Source organism: Monomorium pharaonis, chromosome 3 (assembly GCF_013373865.1).
Source record: "Monomorium pharaonis isolate MP-MQ-018 chromosome 3, ASM1337386v2, whole genome shotgun sequence".
NCBI lineage: Eukaryota > Metazoa > Arthropoda > Insecta > Hymenoptera > Formicidae > Monomorium > Monomorium pharaonis.
This window is the reverse complement of record NC_050469.1, coordinates 29,371,809-29,399,343: the sequence shown is the minus strand read 5'-3', so window position 1 is coordinate 29,399,343 and position 27,535 is coordinate 29,371,809. Positions and strand designations below refer to the sequence as shown.

The 27,535-nt window shown below is 36.2% G+C and overlaps 2 protein-coding genes across 4 annotated transcripts; one reads left to right on the top strand and one right to left on the bottom strand.

Annotated features, from left to right (window-relative positions):
- The first annotated feature begins 1,241 nt into the window (after positions 1-1,241).
- LOC105830609 (BTB/POZ domain-containing protein 6-B) lies at positions 1,242-25,162 on the top strand. Of its 2 annotated transcripts, none has more exons than XM_012670029.3 (6): positions 1,242-1,741; positions 19,980-20,188; positions 20,637-20,809; positions 21,180-21,445; positions 22,400-22,794; positions 22,971-25,162. In XM_012670029.3, exons 2-6 carry the CDS (start codon positions 20,114-20,116, stop codon positions 23,184-23,186), a joined length of 1,125 nt encoding a protein of 374 aa, XP_012525483.1. In that variant the 5' UTR covers positions 1,242-1,741; positions 19,980-20,113; the 3' UTR covers positions 23,187-25,162. The 2 variants fall into 2 exon arrangements, with proteins under 2 accessions (XP_012525483.1, XP_012525481.1); XM_012670027.2 differs by lacking the exon at positions 1,242-1,741 and adding an exon at positions 9,491-9,623.
- Positions 25,156-27,353, bottom strand: LOC105830602 (ADP-ribose glycohydrolase ARH3). 2 transcript variants are annotated; one of them, XM_036284055.1, is made up of 6 exons: positions 27,095-27,353; positions 26,619-26,782; positions 26,086-26,307; positions 25,879-25,988; positions 25,597-25,804; positions 25,156-25,480 (listed from the first exon to the last, which is right to left on the bottom strand). In XM_036284055.1, the coding sequence occupies exons 1-6, from the start codon at positions 27,255-27,257 to the stop codon at positions 25,301-25,303; spliced, it is 1,047 nt and encodes a 348-aa protein (XP_036139948.1). In that variant the 5' UTR covers positions 27,258-27,353; the 3' UTR covers positions 25,156-25,300. The 2 variants fall into 2 exon arrangements, with proteins under 2 accessions (XP_036139948.1, XP_012525471.2); XM_012670017.3 differs by having other exon boundaries at positions 26,619-26,801; positions 27,095-27,236.
- Between the last annotated feature and the right edge of the window lie 182 nt (positions 27,354-27,535).

Genomic DNA, 27,535 nt, shown 5'->3' with positions numbered 1-27,535 from the left:
GATTCAACAAGGTGAGTGCCGGCAAATTATCAGATTCACTCGCGGTATTACGAATCAATTGTGCGGCCAAAAATGGCGCGCGAATTTGCGTTGAATTGATTTACGGCGGATGGCCTTCAACCCTGCGCCGATAATTATGGTTTGAGTCAATGCACCTTCGAAGAGTTAGGAACGAAGGCGAAAGAGATACATAAAACAATTACACGGATAATTATTATATTTAATTATTAGATGTATACGTGTATGAAAAATTCAAGGGATAGAACTACATAGCTTTTCCAAAAAATTGTTTAGTTATATATAAGACAATTCTTATATAAAAATATATACGATAATTAAATGTAACAATGCGTAATTATTTTATGGTATAATGATAGAATTATATTTACAAAAAGAAATCTTTTGTTTAGAGATTATTCCTTTTTGCAGCCATACGTGATTCTCTCGCTATGCCAGACAATAATTACACATACAATTATTTATTTAATTATTATAATATATTTTTTTATATATGTAAGAATTAATTATAAATAAATAATTCTTTGCAGGTAATATAAATCTATCATTCTATTCATTTTTTTTCATATACCAGTCTTCTTCGCGTATCGACGATTTTTACCAACCGTCCCCGAATGTAACTCCCGCAAAAGCAAAGCTTTTACTCCAAATTGTATCTCTTGTTAAACAGTACATAGAAGAGGGACCGGGCGCAATCACCCGAGAACTGTCGACCCGCAAAAGCATGTAAAAACCGCGTGTTTTACGAGGGTATTAGGTAGGTCAGTCTGAAAGCCGTAGTTCATTTCCGAAAGCTGATCTTTGGCTATTTTCGTGGGTCCCCCCGCGTGTTTATCTAGGTCACGGGCACACGCGGAGAGAAAGAGCCCGTTCTTCTTCTTTCGCTCCGGAAGCTTTTCGACTCGTCGCGTCGAACGCGTAATCCTATAGCCATAGAAGCTAACCATCAGCTAGCGAAGAAGTGATACGCTGTCGACGAACGGAGAGAAAGAGAACGCGAATCTTTTTCTTTTTTCTTAACGCTTTTCTTTTTAACGTCTTTTCTCGATCGGCAACGAAACAGGAGGGAGGGGGCGCGAAGGAGGGGAGGGATGTCTAATACTCCTTTTTTTGTCCCACCGTGGCAAACGCGGCGCGGACGGGCGCACCAGGCGTCTGCGCGTGCCGCGCTATGTATAGACGGTGATATACCCACGACCGGGGCATCGGTTCCTTCGTGCGAATTATACGTATGCTCATTGCAGGGCCGGTCATCGGCCAAAGCGCACGTTGCCACCGCCGCCGCCGCCGCCGTCGCCGTCGCCTCCTCCTCCGCGGAAACGTCTACGTGCTACAGAAACCTCGGACATCCGTCATCGCGACGGAGCCACGTTTCTCTCTCTCTCTCTCTCTCTCTCTTTCCTTTTTTCTCTCTGGCACGCCACGGTGGTGGTGCTTGCACACTTTGCGGTCAGCTTCCGGATTACGCGGTTTCACGTTCGCGGTGAGGAGGTTTTCTGTTTTTCTTTTTTTTACATTTGACGCGTTTCAAAAGTTGACGTGTGTGTGAGAATCTTTTTTTTTAATGGAGTGCGCGCGCGTGTTCGATGGAGTTAAGCGATTGATGAAGGGAGTTTCTGTCAGCTGTTGATCGGTTGCCAACGTTGAATCTAGATTGTTCTTCGATGAATCGGCGCAACTACGAGGGAGCACTGCGGCCGGCAGAAGTTTAGCGAAGAACAAGGTGATTAATCAAATTTACGTATTATAAAAAAAAAACAAGGAGATTCCGTTGATTTTTTAAATTACGATTTGAAATGCGTTTTCCGAGGTATGATACATTGAAATAATTCAGATATTGTGATGTATCTGTCCTAGTAGTACAATACATTGTCAGTACGTTGACTAATATTGGCTAGACATTGGTTATATTGGGAGTGCATTGGTCCTAAATTAGAATGCAATTAATGTTCAACATTGGCCCAATGTTGAACCAATATTGCTGCTTAGACAAACTGGTTACATAAGGCTGAAGCGTTTCCCTTGAAATATTGAAACAATATTAGGAATAGTGTTTTTACATTACATTCCGAATATTATACTAATGTTTGTGCTACTAGGGTGTGATGAAATCTATCTCAACACTTTGACTATTTTAATATCTGGATTTATTTAAAATTAAATGCACAAAGTGTTTTAAGACATTAAAGAAGCAGCATAAATTACATCGAGACATCGAGAATTGAAGACATTAAAGAAGCAGCATAAATTACATCAAGACGTCGAAGTATTAAAATAGCATTTATTCTTGATGTTGCGAAATCAATCAGAGAGCAGTTAGTTAAGCGGTTTTGTTTGTAAAAATTAAATTAAAGAAGCAAACACTCAACGATGATCCAGCGAAGCCGTTAGAGAAACGGTGGTTTCAGAAATGTTAATATGAATATGTACCGCGCCGCAACTCTTCGCCTTGAAGTTAGAATCTTTATCTAGTTACGCGTTATTTTCGAACTAAATGCTATGCTTGGAGGTCGTGAAATGCATACGCGTATATATTCGAATATATACGGAATATGTTACGCGCTATCGCGTTTCCAACTCCGTTTTCCGCGAGTTTCTCAGGTCGAAACGACTCCCGCGGTCACGATTTCGAGTCTCGCCGCGGTTTTCTCGGCAGCTATCGGACCAGCCTGCCGCTATCAGAGCAAATGGCATACAATACACACACGCTGATGGCGTGCGGAAATATTGTAAATTTCGGCGTACATGAAACGACGCGGCGCCAAAAGACGACGGATGCGAATAAATGTTTGCTTTCGCGCGATAATCTTCACGGACTGGCGACCGAGAAAACACAGATCGCGTTTGATTGCAGATAATTATTCTTAAAGGATGCGTTAATTGTCCGCCGTATTTTTGTTGCCTCGACGCGTCGCGATTGCAAATCCGAATTGAAAAAGAAAACCCGCCGAGGGAATTAAACGGGAGAGAAGGAAGAAGTATTTAACGAATTTAATGAATCAAGATTGTTAGTTTTCCGAACGAGAACGTCGAAATAACTTTTTTTTCTTTTTACAATTTATTATCTTTATACCTCTATACGCGCGTGGACAACGATTAGAAATTTATATTTAAGAATAGAATTAGATTAAGATTTTTTAAAATGAACAATTGATTACTACTGATAGAAAAATACGTGATATTTGCGATTATAATTAGTAAAATAATTGCAGTCAGGAGTGTCATTTTTATAATAATTACTACAATAATATTAATAATAATAACAATACACTTATAGTAATGCCAACTATGAAAAAATGTATTATAAATTATATAGCTTTAAAATATAGCATATAGTTGTTATTGCTAAAATAATTATAGTTAAGAATATCATTTTTATAGTAATAATTCTTGACTATAATGATTTTACTATGCAATTATAATCATCGCGATATAACACATTTTTCTATATTAATTGTGGGTATAAACATGTATAAAAATATCGTCTCAACCCTCTCTTTTTCGATTTGCGACATTCTTTTCGCTCGAGTTTATCGATCCCCATCGATCCGTTACGTTGATAGTTCGCGGAAAATTGTATCGCATGCGAATCGCACGATATTTCCGCTGCCAGATAAACGCGAGGCATCGATTATTTCGCATTGTCGTTGGGAATTGAAAGGCGGACGACACTTTTTGAATTCTGGAAAACTGCTCGACGTTTTTGAACTTGAATTTTAATTAGAAGAATCCTCTTTACAAATACAATTCTCTGTAGCAGGTTTTAGATATTCTTTTGCATTTTTATATTTTAAAAACTTAAATGCGAGAATCCAATTAATTCGCAATTTCCATAAACGGGCCGCGCTACAATTTAAATCGCGGCGTCGATTTATGAACTCGTCATTCGAGTGCGCCGAGTATTCTAATTCGTTTAATTCGGAAGGGGATCCCCCGGCGCGAGACGGCACGAAAGCTCGCGAGCCGTCGGCGCCGTCACGACGCTGTTGCGAACGGCAGTTCCGGTTATTCGCGAAGACGACGACACACGACGGAACTCGGTGAAGCCTGCGCGATGAGGCCCGCGAAAGCAATAAAATCGTTACTACGTGGCTTTCCGATACACGTGGAGGGTAGAGATCTGCCCTGCGACAACAAGAGAAGGGGCATAGACCCTCTTTCTCTCCTCCGAGTGAGGAGGGCGAGAGTCACTGGCAGAGAATGTAGATACCTACGGCCTCAAACTGTACATAGACGAGACGGGGAGTATTGATCACGGCCGCCGGGGGCGGCCATCTTTAACGTATAAAGAGAGAGAAAGAGAGAGGGGAAATTATTCGCGAAATTGACGCGCACTTTTCACCCCGACACGCGGCAGCAATCGCCGCACGCAACGATCAACCGAATGTGACTTCACGTTGCAAACGAGAGTAAACTGGTGCGAGAAAAAGGAAGAAGGGCTAACTCATCTCTTTCTGTTCAGTGGCAAAGTTGTATTTTAAAAGACATTTTTTCCTCCTCTAATAAATTTAATTTTAAAAATAGACTTTTTTAAATATAATTGCTCGTTTATTTTCATCTATAAAACGATTACTGTATTAAAATAATATATAGTTTTAATACTTAATATCACGTTAATTTTTCTCTCTTTTTTTGCAAGCGAGTAAATTTTTCCAAATCAATGCTTAACTTTTGAACTTTATATCTCATATGCGAATTTAAATCAGGATTCAATTACCTCAATCTTTTCGTGCAACATTACCGAGAAATTGAGTAACAATTTCAAAAGTTTTTCAATTTTTTTATTTACTCATTTTTTTAACGTCCTGAGTATTTTCACGAACGACAGTCTAATTCAAGTTCTCGAGAAATTTAGCTTCAGTTCTCCTCGCGCGAGTAACCAATTTTTTTCTCTCTCTCTCTCTCTCCAAAATTTGAGATCGACGTTGTCGTTGACAGTTAATTGTCAAGCGCGGAAAAATCGCACGGGGGGGGCACAGTTCTAGAAAATCCGATTCTCCGGGAGTAACCCGACACTCGCGGTCGTGGTGTTTTCTCGGAGCGTCACGCACGATCTCTCACGCCGGGAAGGCGTGAGTCAGATTATGAAAATTTATCGAGCGCGTCGTTTACAAGCTCGTTGCTCGGATGAGGACGTGTTCGCGTCGACACACGTTTGAGGCAAATCGACTCGGACAGGAGCGAGCGGACACCGGGGATGACACACTCGCGGCGTCGACTTTATTATTATTTATATCGCGTGTGTATAACGCGATTGTTAACGCGCGTAGAGCGTTCTTCCCTCGCCCCCCCCCCCCCGCATCTCTTGTGGCACACCTCGTTAACGCTGCCGTAACGCCCGCACAGATGAATGAATCTCCGACGTTCGCGAACGTAAATCCCTCCGAGAAACGATCCATAATGCATCTCGTGAATCCTTGTCTTGCGCATCGATCGTCGTCAATAAAGTACGGCGTGTTGAAATGTATAATGTTTCGAGAGGGTCCCGAGGGTACCGCTTGTCTCTTGATTTCTAATTTGATTGAAATGTTTCGTCGATGCAATCACACGGACAAGGAAATGTGATTTTTTACAGACAGAACGATATTCTTATTCTAAGGAAAGCACTCATTTATTGGTTTTCTTTTTTTTTAAGTCACGGTTATTTTTGCAAAGAATACTTTTTGATAATCTTAAAATACACTTATTTGTTCGAAGCAAGTAATATTTTACTTAAAATAAATTTCTGTGTACTTGAATTAAATAAATATTATTTATTCCAATTAACGCAAGTTTATAATATTCGAAAATTTATCGTAAGTTTACCATATTATCAAATTTATTTAAAATATATTTTAAATTATGGTAAATTAATACTTTAATTAAGTAAAAATAAAGTTTGATATGATATATTATTTTGACCTTTCTTCGTTTCTATTTTATAATGTTCTTCGAAAGAGAATAAATTCTTTTATCAAGTGTATGATGAAAAATATTCCTAAACTTTATGATAAGTATTTTAAGATTATTATGAAGAAGATTCTCGATCGCTTTTCTCGGTATTTTTCTGTCTCTTAACTTTGAATTGTTCGAACAGATCGAACATACAACATGTTCGAATCTTTGGTCTGAATCTCTACAAATATTTTCGCTTTTTATGCAGGAGATAGCCCGTATGAATGTACGAACTATGGCTTTCTGTTTCTTTAATTATTTTAGCAAATCATTTTTATCGGTGTTAATACAATGCGATGTTTCCAAGAAATAAGTGAAACAGCACATCAATATGATTTGCGACTTCTACTAAAAATTCACCTTTCCAATTGCATTGGTGGTAGCCAATTGAACTAACGCGCAGCTAAATCAACGAATCAATCGGAAAAAAATAAGGATTCCTTTTCCCTCTCTTTTTTAACATTTGTTCATCGACATCGTCGATGTGATAATAAATGATCGCGATCGCGACCTTACACAATCGGACGAGGATAATCGCGGCTCAATCGACATCCGGTCGTGCCCGACGTGCTGATTTAATTCGCGGGTACGTTACCACGTAATAATAATAATAATAATAATAATAATAACAGCAACGTTCGGTTAACGTATTCCGCGGACACGTGCGCGCGTGAGTAATATGCACCGGGCGCGTTGCGTGCTCGAGCGGGACACACGAGCCCGCGCTCGTACGGCAACTTGATTCATCGCGCGCGCGATAAATAATATATAAAATCCCCAGTTATAATACACGCGATACCGATTCAGCACGGGAACACGGTTTCGTACGATTCGTCGTTTAGTAATACGTGCAAACACATCGCGCGGATGTGACACCGCTCCGAATAACAGTGCGACGCTATTGTTACAAACTCCGCGCAGCTTCGCAGCTGCGGAGTGCGATGTCAAAATATTGCGTGCCGTTAGTGCGATTGTTATTTAGATGAGGCCGTATCGTCGTTTCGCGATTCCAACGAAACGAACTCCTCAGGGAAATTTCCCGGGCAGATCACTCTTCAGCGTTTTTCATCTGTCTACCGTTGATTTTATTTAAGGGAGTTCCGCTGCCAAATCAAAATAAACAGATTTTCATGAAACTTTGTAGAGAAATTTAAATTAGTAATATAAGGGATATTTGACGAGTCCTAAGAAAGATGCTGCTGCGTTTTCTCGTTTTTCACTCAAAGGGAAAAAATCGAAATATAGAAAACCAAGTTTCTTCGATATTTATTTGTCATAAAAAAGTTTATTTGTGAATTGGTTTATTTCTCAGGACTAAAATTTTTGGAGTGTAATACATTATTTATTATTTTAACAATTTAAAATTCATATTAATTCTATTAAAAAATTTACATACGTTTATTTAAATACGGCTACATAAAAGTTTTATTTGTAACAAATAAATCATTTACTTTTATGAATGCTATTGTTTTTAATAACATATATTTTACAAAAATATACTTCAGAAATATATTTCACAGAAGTTTTTTTATTACAAACAAACAAACATTAAAGAAAACGTTACGAGAAATATTTGGAAATATTCTCAATACTTCGACGTTTTTCTCTCATCGGTGTTCGACTGTCGTCGAGGAGGAGGCGCGCTACAAGAATAACGTCGCGAAAAATGGAACGAACCTTAAATGATAATGTCAACGCGTAACTTGCAATTATTTCATGCTAGAATAAATAACGCTAACGGACAGTTTGTAATTATTTCACGCTAGAAACTGCGCCGCGCGGCGCGCTGTAGCGTTTTTTCGCGTGTTTGTTTTGCAATTATGGCGACGGTGACGGGTGCTCGCCGTCGTCGTCTTTCGATGCGGCGATGCGGTAATTATTCCTCCGCGACCTCGCGAAATTATCACCGCAGATAACCGCGCCGCGTTAGTAATTTTCATCGGTTATCGAAGCGCCGAGCCGTTGAAACGCGGGGAAAATGTCGCTGCTCTCTTCCTTACGTAAATTAACGCTCGCTCGCGCGAGCGGCCTTACTCCACTTTTTATCGTGCGATCGTACTCGTTATTCATATACTCGTATTCGACGCGTACATACGCCTTCCCGGCGACACATGAGTCACATGGGTGGCGTGTTATAAGCGACACGTGAACGGTAATACCGCTAAAAAAGTTACGACACGATTGGACATTTGGACGAAATCGAATTTAACGAGGCTTCTCCGAAAACACGCGCCCGATCGATTTGAGTCGAAGTTTTTTTGAGGCTTCCTTGCCGCCGCGCTCGCTAAAACTTTTCTATTCAATGTTGAGACCCAATTGCGTGACATCCTACTTATAATCTCGTACTCGATAAAATATATAAAATATAATATAAGAGTTAGTAAAAGTGAAATATCTAAAGTTAAATATTTACACAAGTTGTTATATTACATATATATGTATACATATCATAATACAGATTAATAATTCATTGATTGTATCTCGCTTTCCTCAAATATAAGGATATTTATATTATTTCACTTTAAATACACGTGTACACTAATTCAGCTGTAAATAACAGATCCTTAGCCGAAGATCAATATTTATGCTTCCGTTGTTTTGCACGTAAAATTGTAAAAATCACAATTATTATTTTGCTTAACAAAACAAAGTTGTTCTCGTAACTTTACAAAAAAACAAACGTTCTAATTGCACTCTGGAAATTGCACGTAAAATGCCTGTTGCAAACTCGTAACTTAATACGGCAGATGAAGTAACGTGAATTAAAACTGAGAAGTCCGCGTTATACGATTAGATTATCGCCACGTTACACCGCTATAATAACATTAAATCGCCGTAACGGCAATTAAATTACTCAGTGATGCGTGTGATGCGCACGATTCTATCGAATTAGTCACCGTGGAAAAATTAGTGCGACAAAGTTCCACGGAACTATCGCGGAAACGTATCCTGTCGGTTTTCTTCCATCTTCAGCGTCTCTCGCCTCCTCTCTCTCGTCTCTCCTCGCTTCCTCTTTCTTCCTCCTTCGCCGTTCCTCTTTCTCTCATTTTTCATCGCATCCGCGATATAGGGAAAAAGAGGTATAGAGCTGTTATACAGTAGATCAAACGTCAGTTTTCTTCCCGCGAGGGGGGGGGGGCGACGCTGAAGTAGTAGGAGCGCGCCGGCAGGATGATGAGTCACGTGGTTTCATTTATCTCGCTGATATACCGGACATACCGGCGGCATTATTTTTAGATGACAAAAGCGCGGCGTCTTATCCGTGACAGGTTCACTTGTCGATCGGTGTTCGCCGCCGACGTTGTCTCTTCCCCAGCTCGATATCTGGTATATCTTCTCTCGCTCTCTCTTTCTCTCCCTCTCTCCTCGGTCTCGGCGATAGAGAGGGAGAGCTTGGCTTCGCCGAGACGCGATTTCTCACACGCGGAGCGGGGATCATCGTGTTACTTGAGACTTTAGCGGGACAGATCGATCGGTCTCGATCATAGACGCCGTCTGGTAACTTCGGAAATCAGTACCGAGAAGTGCGGAAGTGCCGATGGAGAAGCTACGTGCGTTTGTCTTCCGCGAGAAGTGCCCGAAGACGCGGGGCGACGAATTCGATCGCGACCTGGACGCGCGCTTGTTGATCGGCACCAATGCGAGAGCGAGGAGGAGCAGTCGTTTGCCAGGTAAAAGTAATGCTTCAGGACCAATCGAGTTAGAGGCGAAAATTTTTTCAGAGTTTTCGCAGTACAATTTTTAACGGCGCTATGCCAACGAGGAGGAACGTAAAGGAATTATTGCGGTAGAAGATTGAGGGAAATCTGCCGTAAGCGTTCTGCGTAAGCATTTAAATGAAACGTTTCACTCCGCTTGGTTTCTGCTGTCAATTTGCTGTCGGATTATGTCAGCAAATCCTGCCAGTGGAATATAAATTTAACGCGGATACGGATGACGCTAATCTACTGAAATATTCAATTGTATCTGCTACCGGTCTATTAGTTTACTGGTAACACATTTTATTTACAAGAATTTAGTATAATTGGAGTGATTACATTCGACAAAATACTAATTAATTGTTTCTTCCGAATTGCACTCAAATTAAAGAAACACGAATTAAGAAATACGCAGATAACAGCATAATAAATACGATAATTAAAATCGACCTTGAAGTCATAAATCTCATGATTCATATTCTTGATTGAAAAGGGCTTTTAACAATTCCATTCTATTTCCCAACACACGATGACATCACCTTGATCTTATTGTATGTTGCTTGGGAAAGATTGGAAAAATTATTTAAGCTGATCTTTTGCAGTTCGGCAATTTCTTTTTCTTTTGATTTGATAAACTTATAATTAATTTGATTGGATGCACTGATGCATGTTAAAGCCGTTGCACATTGAAAAAAGTATAGTAATAATTAAGCTTTATGATGAAATAATTTTAATTAAATGTTTTTTTATTAATATATATATACACATACTGAAAAAGGAGTCTTGTTGAACTAATTGAAAATGTTAGGTTCAACCAGAATTCTGGTAGATTCTAACTAGAATCTGCATTGAGAAAAAAGTTCCATTAAATATACAATCTGCAGTCATATAAAAAGTACAGGAGTACCTTCTGTTGCTTTAACTTTATACATCTTATTGAAACAATACAGTAAAATTTACTGGACTCTTCCATTAATCAAACAATTAATCAAACGTTTCTCTCAGTGTGGTTAAACATACCACATTTTTAATTAGTTTAACAAGACTCTTTTTTCAATGTAATATATTATATATTTAATAATATTTAATAATTAATAATATTAATAGTAATTAGACGTAATAATAACTGATAGTAAATATCGACTATTGAAGAATTAATGAACTAAATATTTAGTTACATTAAAAGTGAACGTTTAATTTTTAAATAAAAAAAAAACTGACTAAATAACTAAGATAATCGTTTTTAAAAGAAGAAAATTAAAACATGAGAAACTGCTTTTCTTAGCACGAGAAGAAATTTTTTGTGTGCGCATCACATTGAGAAAAAAATGTTAATTTGATTAAATTTTTCAACTTGATTAAATTTTATCAGTTTAAGTATTCATGTTATTCAGTTCAAGCATTTAACTTAAATACATAAAATACTTGAACTTCAATTTAACTATTTATACATTTGACTGAAATACGTAAATAGTTGAATTGAAGAAATTTAATCAAGTTGAAAAATTTAATCAAATTAACATTTTTTTCTCAGTGTGCACATACAAAAAATTTATTCTCATACTAAGAAAAGCAGTTTCTCACTCTTCTCATCTCAATCAAATTAACAACTTTTTTTTCTCAGTGCAGTGCAGTCAAATTCTTTTTTCACGTTTTCCTTCTTTTTTTTTGTTTAAAATTGTACAATGTAGTTTACCCTTTGTCTCATCTTCCGACTACATCTTTCGACACTCGATTGTCTCGTAATCGTAGAGCGCTTCTTCGAATCCGCTGCGTTTGCGAGGAAGATTTCGGTCGCTAATAAAAGTCCCCGAGACGCGATATAAATAAAAACATATCAGACGCGCGATATCTCCTCGACGGTATATCCGTTCCCTGAATTTCAGCGTTTACATCGCCGACGCGACGCGATGATGACCGCGTCAAGGTTCTCGCGATATACCGCGCGTACATCGTTAATACCGACTCCACCATTGACGCGCGGTATTTTTTCGCACATTTGCCATTGTGAGGGCACGCAGTTGCGTCGCGCGCGCGGGCCCGCCACGTGTGGCGATTCAATTCGCACGTTTCTGCATTGTCGTGTCACCTTCGATATCGCCAGACCCCGCCGGCGTCATCGTCGCCCTCGGGATGATCGGCGGCCGGCCGATCGATCGTAATGCCGCCTGCGCTACGGCAGAGATCGAATTATTAATAGACGTTTGCATACACGCGGCGGAATACCGCTCGTAAACGCCGGCTTTACGGCGTTCCTCTAATTGCGCGCGTGGAGAACCTTGCGTCCGCGCGGCTGTTTTCTCGTTGTAACGCGGAGTTACAACGGAGAGTGAGATGGACAGACGCAATATATGGAAATCTCATGTTGGCCATGTCAAATGATAATGTTTCCTCGTCACCTCGTTAAATATTTGTCGGATACTTGTCGTCGCGGTTTTGGAGTATCTCCGACGCTACCAGTTTCACGACATGACATGCCTGACTCTTACGAAGTCTCATTATTGCTCTCGTCTTTGAATTAGAATTGTATGTAATGAACATAAAAACATTCGGCGTTTTTCCACTAAATTGGAATGGACGTTCCTTCGTGGAAACATCATGAAAGTTTTGTTCCTTTTTTTTTTTTGATGATATTTGTACCTTATTTCTTTTTTTAACGAATCTTATACGTTTTCCTAAGTGTTTGTCTAACAAGCTATATTAATAATAAAAAAATTGAATATTTTGATCATTAAAATGATTTCCGATAGTTTTAAGAACATTTTATTCTTTTAAAAGTCAAATAAAATCGTAACCAACTTGTAATTATTAATTAAGTGTCAAAAATTAAATTGTAATTTATGCTCGGCGTATTTTATTGTTAAATAATTGAAAATTACAAGGATTTTCCGGAGAAAAATCAATTTCGAGTCTCTTTATCTTTTTTTGAGTTTAAAGCTATTATCAGGAATATAAATCATTGCGAAAAGAAATGCGAGACGTGTATGATAAAATCGATTCCAACTTTTTTATCTACTTAAGGAAGAGGTTATTACCGGCTCAAAGTCTGTCATGGATGTATGTTCGATCTATTCGTTTTAATTCACAATATTTTTGTACGTGTTCTTTTCATTGTTTCTCGCCCCATTTCGACACGTTTCAATCACATTTATTATCGGAATTACTAGAGCCTGACGAGAGAAAGCGAAGAGAGACAAAAAGTCCAATCGAAGATTCATGTATGCGATAGACATGTATACATATTTACATAATTATTATGTATATGTGTAACTATACAGTTGCTTATATAAAACTTTTTAAAATACTTTTTTAAATTCAATATTTAATATTTTTATCCGTTTATCTTTACTCGAATTGTGTAGTATTTTTTTATTAGTTTTTTTTTTGTATCTTTAATTACTTTTACTGTCGAAATTACTAGAGGTTGACGAAGGAGGCAAAAAGTCAAATTGACGAGGCAGGACGTACGCGTGCAGAGATAATTAAAAGAAAATTCGCGGGACTTATAGAGGACATGTAACGCTCGCCAAACCGAACTGAGAAATGTTTGATCAACATAGATTGTAACATCGACTTGTGCAATAGTTGTAGCAGGACAGTCACTGTTCAAATGGCAATTTGGCTTTATATTCGAGTAAAAACAGTCAGATATGCGGGCGAACTCGAGGAGAGTTCGAAAGGGGAGAACTTCTCCTCGTTATCTTCTTCTCGATTGAATCAATTGGCGAACTCTGATAATCGCGTCAGATAATCGCGTTAAACGGTATTATTGCCGTCGTAATAAATTTTTTTTTTCGTCGGCTATTCACGATTAATTTCACATTCAAACACTTTGAGTTCGTCGTAATAATTCATGGTTACTGTAAGTAATAGGGAACACCCGCGTTGTTAGCCTCAATGCACAATTCTTCGGATTAAATTCGCGCAACATTAATAAACACGAACATAAAAGAGTTAACGGTACAGTTTTTCTTGTCGCATGAAATCGATATTTCAAAGTGCCCTGACGTAACCCTTTAGTCTCTTTCTTGTTTTTTTTTTTTTTTGTAAATACACGGAAAAAATAGTTTTGCTGAGACATCTAAAAATTTAATTAGACACAGGTACGAAAGTAACTTTATTAAAATAATTATGCAGAGCGTTTTTTCAAATTGATTGTTACAATGTCAAAATTTCTTGCAGCATCCATTATTGTCGAGCATAACTATTTGGATGGCCCAATAAAATTATTTTTAGATTTATAGCTAAATTTTGATGTATCATTATTTAATGTTCAAAGATTCCGAATAGAGATCAGATGTTAGTATGTTACGATGAATCCTCCCTCCTAAAAAATATCTGTAATTTTTGACCCTCTTTGTCTATCGCGCCGATACATCACGCTGAAATGCGGGTGCGCGTTCAGAATGGAAGCATTAATTTTAATTGGATTAAAAGGCCGAGCGGGTACTCGTTCAAGTTAATTATCGTTACTTGCGCAGCAATTCTGCAGTGCCGCTGCAGTCGAGCTAAATTTCATTAATTTACGCCCCTCACACCCGCAACCACGTATCTCTGTTGCAAAAAGAAAACAAACTCTTGCCGAATATATTTTGCACAGAGGGATATATCCAGAGGCCCGTGCAAACATCTCACGATATTACATAATTGCGCTTTATTCATATTTCTCGGAATTTCATTCTCTTCTCTTCTATTCCGATAGGTATGAGTTTCTTTTAAATTATTCTGCTGCACGTGTGGCAAGACAAATCAAATTTCGTAGAAAGGAATACGAGGTCGATGCGTGTCAAGAGTCGTTGCAAGAACATTATATAATTGTACAATTGTACTTAAATTTCATGCTGTGCCTGAATTATTCACGCCACTCTCCTTTTTTCTGTAGAAATAATTTTTTTTTTTTCAAATTATTTCGCTTTGTCCCGTCAAGCGCTTTCAACGCTTCATCGCTCGTGTATGGGCTTTCGTAGCTCTAATTTTAGCAAAAACGTGATTCACCAAACATCCTCGGTATTTGGAAGCGCATTTATGTCGTAGAACGAACTCGATGTCGTACTAAAGTCATATCGCAAAATGCGTATGTAAATAATACCTGAAATCAATTATAATATTAGCGAATATGCCATTTCAAAATTTGTGAACAGTATATTGCAGTCACATTTTTAATTACATAATGTATTATTAAAAATAAATATTTTTAATACATAATACATGAAAAGTATAGGATTTGCCGAATATCTTTCGTAACTGAAAGAAAATTTCTCTTTATCGCGGCAGTATAGCATTCTTGTTCCGAGATTGCAAGTATTCTTCACAGTCGATCAACTTATACGTTTTTTACGACAGTAATTTGAGGAATGATATATCGTGACAGGACAACCTTCATTTGTTAGTGAATCGCTACCGCGTTTTTAATAAATCTTCCGTCTTTAATAAATTCATGACCGAATGTATTCGATTTTGCGTACGTAACACTTAGCGTAGTTAATACGCACAATCAATATTGTTTACGAGTACCCGTGACGACCGTTTCAATGAGCCACTCCTCGGCTATAAACGCACCCGCGTACATTGAAATTCTCATAGCGGAGCGATGCTTAATAATAGGGAATGCACTTAGATGCCCCGCTTTGCTATAAATTACTGCTGCGTTAATACCGTGAAATGTGTCATGTGTAATATGCATGTGCGCGATCTGCGAAATGTGAATCTTTTCGAATTCCCGCCGATTCCTTCGCTTGATGATTTTCTTATCAATTCAATGTAGTACTTTTGTTGTTACAATCGAATCCTGATACCAAACGTTATCAAACCTAAGAAGAGAAAAGTTAAGAGGATGCTGAAGTTCTTCAATTTTACCGGTCAATGTGATTATTTCCGATTCGCTAATCCTTTAATTGTTTTTACAAAATTAAAAATCTTTTTCCTCAATGAAAGTACAGACAATAACGCAATGAGCGCGTAAACGACTGAAAGATTACGTCTCATTGATGAAAAGAGTTGGACATACAGGACTTTAGGGGATCCGGAAAAAGAGAAAAGATTTAAGAAACACAAAAATATTTATAAAATACTTTGGTAAATGCTTAAATATTTAAATAATTATTATAAACGTTTTGTAAATCTTTTATAACATGTGTCTGGGTTATTGATACAGTTTGGGATCGCACCCTGATTCGCGGGTGGTAACAGCACTGTGGGAATACACAATGACTCACATTCGTTCGTTCGCATATTTCTCGTCCGTGATGTTCGACGCTCTCATCTTTCCCTAAAAATTCGGGGTATAATTATTCTTTCTTTCACGCAAAAAAAAAAGACTTCGCACCATGGAGGGTTTAACAACGACCGCCGTCGTCGTTTACATTACACAGGAAAAAGGAAACACATTCTTCGAGATCACTCTATTTTTGAAATGTTAAAATATTGAAATGAGATTATATAATATAGACACGATTTGCACACATAAAAATTCTTTATAATTTTATCAAGAAAAATATACTCTCTTATTATTTGCAAATAATTTTCATGAGTTAAACGAAAATAATATCGAATAGAAAAACACCAATCATCTTTAAATCAAAAATTAGTGTTTTTTTCATATCTATTATTATCAAATTAACTGTGCTTAGATAAGCATTATAACAGTGAAACAAAATAATAGATATTTTGTTAAAGTTTAAGATTATCACATTCTTTAAATTAAATTATATATAACCAAGATTATCATTGTTTCGTATATAAACAAGAATGTAATTTTTAAAACGTTGATTGTTAAGTAGAATATGTGAGTTTTAATTTGATATTAATGTTTAGTACTGTTATTTTTTGTGGTAAACGGCGACCTTACGACTTGATTTTTCAAACGGGCTCGTTCACGGCCATCCTGAATATCATTAGTGTCTTCCTGGATCTCGCGTTGTCCGATCGCGAACGTTTAACACACGCGGCAATTATTCATTCAAACCACGACGTCTCGGGCGATTAACACCTTCCGATTCATCCGGACGATCGGGAGCATACGTATCCGCGTTCCACGCGACAACGGAATCATCCTAACCGGAAATGCATAAGCGAGAAACGGAGTATAAAAGAGCACGTTTGTTCTGACGATTGTGTTACGTAGGTAACAGCATTGATATTGACCTTGTCGTCGTTAACTTCGGAAAAGAAGAGGAAATTATAAGGATGTATTCAAGTATTTCAGATAGAAAATTATTCCTAAATTGCCCGGAAAAGTAATAACGAGGTTCAGCGCCATGGCAGTATATTTTAAAACAAATAATTTTCTAAAATAGAAAATCTCAAAATATGGTGGGTTACGAAGGAATTTTCAGCGATAATAAAAATTTCGAAATGAATTACAATTAATAAACTCCTTGTACATGAAAATGATATCGGCATTAAAGTTGTTATCGACAGAAATAGGAGATAAGCTTCTTTACATTTCATTATGTATTTGAGAGAAATAGATTCATATAAAATTATGTTTAATTAAAAATTTTTAAAAAGTAGGAAGAGTAAAGTGGTATAAATAAACAATTTTACTCGTCCCCTTTCCTGCTTACATTTTACATTTTTTAAAGAGATGAATCGCGGCTCCTGCACTGAGAAAAAAATGTTATTAACTCGACACAATTTTTTTAACTAAATTAAATTTCTTCAATTCAACTATTTATGTATTTAACTGAAATACTTAAACTTTAATTTAATATTTTAATTTAACTTTAATTTAAATTTATTTAATATACTTGATTAAAATATATGTACTAGAATTACATAAATTTAACAGTTGAAAGATTTAGTCAAATTAATATTTTTTTTTTTCAGTATAAGCTTGTTTTGGGGGGAAGGGAAAATGAAAAGAGAAATATTACTGTGAAATATTTTAAAATCACATTTCGAGAACTGAGCTGTTGTACGAAAAGACTTTGTCGTTTTATTCGTCAGCCTTATCGCCGAGCAGAACGATCGGTCGATCTGTCGGGAACAATATGCTGCATTCTTCGGGCCTGGATTCGAGTTTCGGAGCGGATAAACAAACTCTTGGGGTCCCATCGATTCCTGGCAGCCTGCAGCTTCGTAGTATCGATAAGGCTCTCCCTTTAGCTCGGAGCATGAACATTCCTGAACGTTTTTGAAACGGTCCCTGTCGCTCGGCCGACGACATTGTTTATAAACAATCGCCGGTACAGCTGATGAAACGCAAGCACTCACTTACATTTACATTAACCGATTCCTCCGAGAGGAATCTGAGTCACTTGAGCGATGAAGGCAGGAGACCGATCGATTTCAGTCAGTCAAGCAAGATTTCTCGCGCCGAAAGGGCGCTGTTCCTCCTCGCGTGTTGTCTGCTCGCTCCGGATCTTTACATTCTCTTCCGCACGTCAATGATAAATAAACAAAATATTTCGTGACGCGTGTGTGTACACAAGTACACTTTTGTCGGTTTCCCGACATCAGTGCGAAACATACAAGTTGTGTTCACCACATGATGCAAATTATCATTATTTTTATTTACGGGAAAATAAATAGTAAAGATAATAGTTTGCAAGATATAATTTGGTCAAAAAATATGAAATGGAAGATCTAATTAAATTAATCAAATAGTGAGTAATCAACGACATGTTATTTAATTTTGTTTCTTCGAAAAAAAGCAGAAAGGAAAAGATATCTGTGTGTTACAGATGTTTGCTTCTTTTGCTCTCATACGTCAATTATTATTCTTCTTATAAAAAAATTATCTGTATTATATATTATATATTTATAATCTAAAAATTAAAATAAATTAAAATATATGCTATGTATCTTTAGATTTATCGATTGATGATGAGATTTGCACATTAAGATTTGTACATTTAATTCAGATCGTATCAAAATACAGAAACGCATTCCTTATAGAATCTTTGTTAAGCTTAGAATTAAGAGTTAGTCGTGTCGGTTGCTATCAAACATTCCTCACTGTTTTGTCAATAGAGCGGCATCTCATTCGTGTTAATCGTTACCCATATTGGTATCCATGTCATTAGTATATACCAATGCATCTTTCACGTCGTGAAACAAGCCTAGTATGTACAATTGTTTTTAAATCCGATATTTGTATACGATAACTTTACGAACTGATTTTTCATTGATACAAAAACATAAACGTGCTGTTAAGTTAAGTCAGACGAATTAATTGTTTTATAAACAAGCATGAAATTATCATTTGAAAGTTTATTATTTAAATTTCAAACATATTCGTCACAATTTTTCGATTATTTTTATTCTTTTTTTATTTATCTCATTGGAATACTTACAAAGATAATACATTTGTTACTTGTATTTTTAAGTCAAATTAATTTTGTTACTTATATAACAAATATTTTATATACTTAGGCGATGTTTCTTAAGTCTTTATTTTAGTGTGTGATACGTTCTTATGCAATTCTCTGCAATAATTAAACAAATGTACTTATCGTTTTTGTAGGTAAAAATAATAAGTACACTAGTTATAAAGATTGTATAAAATTATCGTATCACTTTTATCCATAATAGCGATAAGTTTTTTGTTGTAGAGATTGCACAGAACTATCTCAAACAATTTTATTTCATAATTTTTTTTCTCCCCCCCCTCTCTCTTTATAAAAATTCTAATCTATAAAAGTCGCTTTTTTATATATTTTAAAAGATTCGTTCGTTCATCTATATATTTTCTAAAATTTATGTAATCTCTCGTAGAGTGGAAAATTACTTAAAAATTGTATTAAGCTCAATTTTTATTCTATAAGATGAATTTGCACTTTTTAGGAATAAACTTTGACTCTTGTTAATAAAGCAAATTATTCGAAAAATTGCACTTTCAGTTCAACTTTTAAATTACGTACATATATATATTTATTAGAGACACTTGCATTTATTTATTAGAGACTTTGTCTGTCATGTTTATCTGTTTCCAATAAAAATATCAATAACTAATTGAAGTAAAAGCCTATCTTCCGTAAACACTGCCAAACCTATGTGTGAATTAGATACCATGCGTCTCGTAACATTGGCACGGCAGTCGATGTAAAGTAAACGGTACTGATTGATAAAACGTGCAAAAAATAGAACTCATTGAATCGCCGTGAGATAATGTTTCCATGAATCAGAGATTGCACTTGAAAGAAAGAAAAAAAAAAAACATTTCCGTAAAAAATATAAAGTGATTCGCTGTAGCGACAGAGGATTATACGTTTCTGACGAATGCGGCATTAACGACGAGACAAAGATAATACTCGCACAGCTTTCATTCACGACAGTTCTCTATCTCGCGGAGACGTTTGAGTAAGTTTTTTTTTTTATTACATATAGGCAACAATTCACAAGTCTCTCGCATCCAGACTGAGAAGTGGCGGGGAAAGTCTCAAGAGCTGCGGAGCAAAATTTATTCCAGAATCCTGATCCCACCGTTGACCACAAAGACATCACATAAGGATCTGACGGATATGTCTCGAATCCCTCTTATGGCATCTGAAAATGGCTCGGAAGTCACAGAGCGTCAAAATATGGTGATGCTCGAGGTACACTCTAAAGATAAACATTTTTCTTCAATACAATACAAAGTTAAACATCTTTAATGTAAATTTAATATGAATTTTTTTATTCCTAATATCATCAATTAATTAGCTATTTAAATGTTTAAAAATAAAATAATTTTTATAACATAATTGAAAAAGTATATGTGTGTGAATGTGTGTGTACTTGATTATACACATATGTATTTTTAATGTTATAATATAAGCCTCCTCATTTTTTAACATATATAACATTATGCTACATATTTTAGAAATCAATTAAAAATATTATATTTCTTTTATTACATGAATAAATTGCAAAAGAATATTGTAATTGAATTTAATATATGTACTAAAATCACGTTTGTATTGAATCAACTTGAAATTAAATATTGTCATTTCCGCACGTACAAATAATACGTAATAATTATTGTAATAATTACACGTAACGCAGGCTGGATTACCCGGCGATTCGTGGACGTACTGCGTCGAGAGAGAACGACTGGCCAGAAAATTGGAATGGTTTCGGGCAATGCTTACGGGTCCGCTCGCACCGCCAGCGACAGATTCGCCGCCGTTGTTGCGACTGGAGCACATCGACAAGCGGGCGTTCGATCATTTTCTCAGGTAAACATTATTCTCGCGAGAATAAACAGCTCCCTGAGAAAACGATCTTCCGAGAATAAGAGAACCGAGAGATATGGCGATGTACGAAAGAGTGGAACTACAAAGTCTAGAAATACAATCGGCTAGTGTCCCTTTCTACTAATATAGATTTTAACTTTAATCTCGGTACGCTTAGCGTACTCTTTATCTCTTTCTAATTCGTAGAACGCCTTATAGATAAAGAGCAAGTTAAGCCGAGATTAGAGTTAATCTACATTAGTAGAAACGAGGACGTAAAAGAATTAGAAATAAAATTAGAGCCTCACCGACGATGATTCTCCTTTTGGGCCCTCTTTGATTTTGTTTCCGACTGGTTTGTCTCGTTGCGTAGATATCTTCACGACGAGCCCGTCAATTTTATATCGGTATCGACGGCCAGGGCCACGCTCGACGCGGCACATCAGTACCTTTGTCCTGGGCTCGCGCGGCTCGCCGTGTCGTATCTCGAGGAGCACCTCACGCCGTCGACCGTGCTCGAGATTTACCAGGGCCTCGGACTCTACGCGAACGATCTGCGAGAGGGTAATCCCGGCCTTGATAGATCGCCGAATTCGCCGTCGACACCATCCCCGCCCGGGGACGACGCCGGTCAAATAGGTGCGTTCCTCTCACTCTAAAAAATTTTTTGCTGACGTAGACAGATTGCACGATGTCACAATCAAAATGTATCGCTAATCTTTGTAGCTGCTAGAATTTTGGTTCTCACGTATAGAATTTGTAAATTCTGCCTCTGTCAGTTAGATCGATTAAGAGCAATACGTATACATATCACAGTTGTTAATCATTTATCTAGGGAAAGTTTTGCTGTAGTATCTAAAAAGCTGCACCCAGATATAGAAACAATTTTATTAGACCATCAGAGTAATTACGTAGGACTCAAGCTGTTTACTAAAATGTCAAAATTTCTTGTAGGTCATTGTGTTTAAACGTTTCTCATAATTAAGGTAATTAATTAGTTAATTAGAATAAGGTCCACGCCATTAATTTTATTTTTTTTACTTTACTTATGTGTGTGTGTGTGTGTGTGTGTTTGTGCGTGTGCGCGGGGGGAGAGGATATTGAAATAAACAGAGAGTAAAATTTTTAATTTCACTCATAAAAATAAAATATACTTTTTATATAGAATACTTGTGAATTAACAAAAAAGTTTTCTCAGATATTGAATCTTGTTATGTGCTTATTAATATAATAATCGAATTGAAAATAAATTGAAAACGAGAAAGAAGCTGAACAGCTTATCTTCTAAATCAATTTCAAAATGATACATAACGTTTTCAAACATATTTCAATAATATTTGAAAGAAAATTATGCATCAAATAAATCTTGTTGAAATGTTTATACAATATTGTTTTAAAACGTTCAACAAATGCACATGAAATCAACTACTTCTAAACGTTTCTTTAATATTTCTCGGTTAATAGTTAGATGTGCTTAAGCAAAACTGTTTCTTCCACGTAGATGAATAAAAATATAATAAAGACGACGGATAGTCTTTCAGTAGTATTCGAGCGGTGAAATCGGGCGGTTCACGTGTTTCGTTCGCGTTGCAGCTGCCGTGTGCACCAATCTTCTGCTCAAGTGCCTGTCTGTGATCGACTCGAATCCAGCTAAAGTGCTGCAACAGGAACATTTCGAGGAGCTCAGCGCCGAGGAGGTTGCGCAATTAGCACGCCGCGACACTCTGAATATCAGCAGCGAGTGCATCCTGTTCTCCGCGTTGGACAGGTGGGCCGCGGCCGAGTGTAGGAGACGGGGTGTCGAGCCCCTGCCGACCAACAAGAGAGCCGTACTCTCGGACGACGTTTGCTTCAGCGTGCGGTACCTTCTTATGAACGATCGGGAATTCGTCAGCGGCCCTATGGCGAGCGGTATCCTAACTAACGAGGAATGCGTCCATATTGTCTCTAAAATACTCAGGCATCCCGACAGTTCGAAAAATGATAGCGTGAGTATGCGTGTTCCAATCGGGAATTTCTATCCTTTATTCGATATGTAAAGATCTCAATCAATCACATAAGTCAAAGCTGTCGAGTAAGTTTTATCATTTTAATTTTGATATATTTGATTTGCGCCTGTTATTTGAAGATAAAGCTTGTAGATTTTTCTTTAAAAAATCCACAGATTCGGAGTAGCACAGCCATTCATCCGTCCAGGTTGTCCAGTACACCTAGGATCCCATACAAACGCGTGGATGAGGACTGCATGTTGAGGCCTGGTAAAAAGGAGCGACAGGATAACCGGAAGAACAGAAGGAGAGAATGTGCCAGTCAAGGGCAGAGGACTTGCGCTAGAATAGGAAATTGTCTCGTACAAATCCTGGCTTGCGTGTTTGACTAAGCATCACACTATGGAATCACAATTAATCACAGAACTTCCAAATTTTCCTAGCGAAAAGGATACTTCGTTATCTCTCTACATCACTTTGTTTTTCCGGTTGCAAATTCCGCTCAAGGAATCGAGACGCGGAATAATTGATAAAAAAAGCGATATAGAAGCATAAAGAAATTTAATGATTGTCCAAAGAATAATGAAGAATATACACATTTATTTATACGGCAATTAAGTTAAATTTACGGAAGATATTCAGCATAACTGCATAATTTAAAGTAAAAACTTTTAAATTGTAAATATATCTTAATTTTTTACGATTTTTTTTTTAATGAATGCGGAAAGACATAAGTGATTACTATCATTGCCAGAATACTACGTAATCAGCTAGAAATGTTGAGATCGTATACATATATACATATAGGTAATATTTTTGAAGATAGAGACTGAGATATTGAAAAGGACGTTTTTAATGTTTTTTAGAGGTGTATTTAGATCTTCGACGGACACTTTTATTGATGAGGACACTATTTTAGAGGAACAAAAGAGATCGCGTGCTTGTTAAAATTTGTCCATCGCGTGAAAATTTAGATTGCGCCAACTTCCATTAATATTACAAACTCGTTTCACGCAAGGAAGGATATATTTTATCATCTTGCTTGCAACCTCGTACAAGATCTGTTGTTACTGCAACAGTAGTTTTTCGCTACAGCCAGTGGACAAAAGTTTTTCGCTATTACGAGATAATGCATTTTTCTAATATTTTTTTCAAGTTTAAAAAAAACGAGACTTCAGGATTTTTATTTGACCGTCGAAAACAAAAACTGTATTTATACGTATATAAATTATTAATGGTCCAACTGTCATGTACCTTTTTCATAAGCGCCTTTCCCAAAGATTTTTTGTAAATCGAATGTACGAGAGTATTGTCTATTATTATAAATGCGTGCCCTGTTGAGTGTTATTACATCTTCGTTGTGTTCATATTTGCTGTTCAGAGTATATAATCTTTAAATTATTTGTATTCTGCATAGAGCTGCGGCAAAGAATCCGCAAGAGTTGACACGTTTGAGTATATATAATATTATTTTGTAAATTGAATCGAGACAGTTGTCAAATATTTATCTATCCGATACCGCTGATTTTTGAAAATTTTATTTTTTTACTTTTATCCAAAGCCTTCACATTTTTATATCGGTGCGTTTCATAATGAATATAAAAATGTGATTGTAAGTTGAATATTTTTAAGGGAAACGTTTCTGAAAATGAACATATTATATGTGCGGTAAAAATGTGACGTTATTAGAGAAATAGCAGTTGTTTTATATTGATGAACAATTGGTAAATTTTTATAGTTTTGTAAGACATCGTTTACGATATCGTTGCCATATATTATATAATTACTATTTTTAATTGGATTATTGACTACACTGATAATGTATAACAAAACTTGCACTTTTAGCAGTGTGCTCTAGATAGAGTTACTACAGACTGATCGCGGCCATGCATATATATTTAAAATCTCTGTGATTATCGAGAGAACGGAATTGCTTGAAAAAATTCAAGTGATTTCCGATACGTCTCTCCTCCTCTCCCCTGCCCATATTCTTATTTACGCAAAACAATCTACGAAATATTGATATTATCTTCTATTTTTATTGTAAGCCTAAAAAAGCACGCTTATAAGCGATGTAAATCCAACTTTTTAGCGTACGCGGTAGTATTGTGAAAAATTATGAATACTAGTCATACACATTTTGCTTCCCAAATAATTCAGTTACCAGATACACTTCTTATTTCTTGTATGCCAAAAGTGAAGTATATTAAGAATTCTGACAAGAGTGAAATATATGAAATAGCGAGGCATAGATGTATATTGTAATTACAAATTGACATTTAGTAAAAAATATATCACCTAAGTAGTAAATTGTTGGCTGAAGCTCGTAAGGGAGCAATGTGAATAAAATAAAAAAAACCATTGAGCATATAATTCTTTTGCATTAATAAAACTGTTAGTAATTGTAGCTGTTAAATGTCGTAACAATAATTCTTAATTCAAACATCATTTCAATAAAAATTTCTCCAATTTTTTCATGTAATATGTGTACACTTCTAAATATATATTATTTATTTATCTCACTGGATGTTGCTAGGTCTAGCAACTTATCAGCCATATCTCGAAACCATTCCCATTCTTCGCAATGCGATAAGAGCAGCAGGCTGAACTTTTCGTTGCCATAGAACGCACCTGCTATCGCACCAGTCATACTAGCAATCGTGTCCGTGTCACCCCCTAAAGTAATCTACAAAACAGTAGACAAAGATTCGATAATAAATGATATTTCTAAACATTTTGCTATAAAATCAGTAATAATTATTTGATCGATGATAGATTTGGCAAGATTAATAATTAACTTACGGCATACTGAATTGCTCTTCTAACGGGATTATAAGTTCGTATCCTCTTTATACGTTTCTGCGCTCTTAGAAAACAAAAAATCGCGGTAGGTACAGACTCTAAGGCTCTGACGCCAGCGCCCAATTCTTGAACTACCTTTTGTTCATTAGGATCATCTCCATCTTCAGAAAGTAGCTCCTTTACTATGTTTAGTCGCTCTTTATATTCGCTAAGATTTACAGATTGTAATTAATATTTGTCTAAAAAATTAAACAAAAAAATGTGTCACAATATAATCTGTACCTTGCGTCACCTTCAATTTTATCCATTTTGCTTATGAGATTGTCAACAAAATTGAAAACATTCAGTTCTTCGCTGGGATCTAAACATAGACTCTGGTGAATTGCTATAGCCTGTGATAATAATAGATCTTTTATCACAGATATCTATTATTACAAAAATATGTACACATTGTACTTTTGTACATAAAGAAAATCGATTCGCAATTACTTGTAAAATAGCACCATTTATCCCTAACTTGTGTGCGTGCGTTATTTCCGTTACTTCTCTGACATAATGTAAAAGGTTATCGTAATTGTTGTACGAAAATAATACGGCAGGTGCAATTCTCATCGCACCGCCATTACCAAGAGAACCTAAACCATCAAATAGATTCTTTGCTGGGATTTTTATGTTTGTTTCCTCCACATGTTTCTTCCATTTCTCAAGTAGCTATTCATAGGGAAGATTACAATTTATTATAAATGTATATAAGACAATTATAATTATAGAAAAAAGAAAATTGTCAAATTATCTTCTAATATAAACGTATCTAATACATATACCATTTGAAAAAAGATTTAATGTTACACTACATATAAAAAAAAATTAAATCTATGCATTTACTTTAATATTTTTAAAATAAATATTAAAATTAATAAATAATATTAAGTTAATATTATAATATTATATAATATTAATTTTCAGTAAAACATATATTATAGATATACTAATTAATATATTAAGATATTAGAAACACTAACAGTTGCAGTACCAGCCCCATACCGACGATTTCTTGATTCCTCTTCATGATAACTTTTAGCAAATCGTCTAGCTACATCAACAACATTTAAATCTCGTTTCTCAATCAGTGACTCAGCTAAGGCACGTGTCATCGCCGAATCATCTGTGTACTCCATAACAGGCTCTACACAATTAAGAGTTCTCTGTATGAAAAGAAATTAATTTGCTTTATATAAAAAAATAAAAATAAAATGTAAAAACACGTGTGGAAAATTTCTGGGTTATTTCTCAAATTTTTGGGGTTTTAAAGAAAAAAAATACAATTGTTTTAGTCACTCTATGTGTGATTATTAATATACTGATAATATAAACATGAACTGAAGCTTAGAAACAAGTTACGGAGGCGGGGTTCAAACTTCGAAGTAACATAAAATTCAAATTGAAGTTGTTACATCGCATGCTTTATTATAAATTACAGAAGCTTTTGCGACCTAACCTCTGAACTTTGTGTCCCACAATTTATTCAGCTGTCGCTGTAAGAAAACTTTTCTCTGGGATGATATTTTGGTTAGACCTTCGTACGGGCTTCCGAGGCAATCGCCGACCAGAACACCCAACATCGTACCGCGAAATTTGCTTTTTAGTAACATCGGCTCCATCCTTGATTGTTGTTATTACGCGGAACTCTAACCTATAACTGATGCTCCAATGCTCCAATGGAACCTGCTTTCTCGCAGAGCGCAACAACAGCTGTCAATCACGAAAGCTATGCAGCTGTGAAATGTTTATTTTCCGATGAGTTTCGGAACACGTGTGAGAGAATTCGCAGTCTTTTTCACTGTCATTCCATTTGCGAAAATATATATTAATATTAATTTTATTCAAAATTTATATTTGTGAAATGTGATTTTTAAAAATTATCAGATTTATAGAAAGA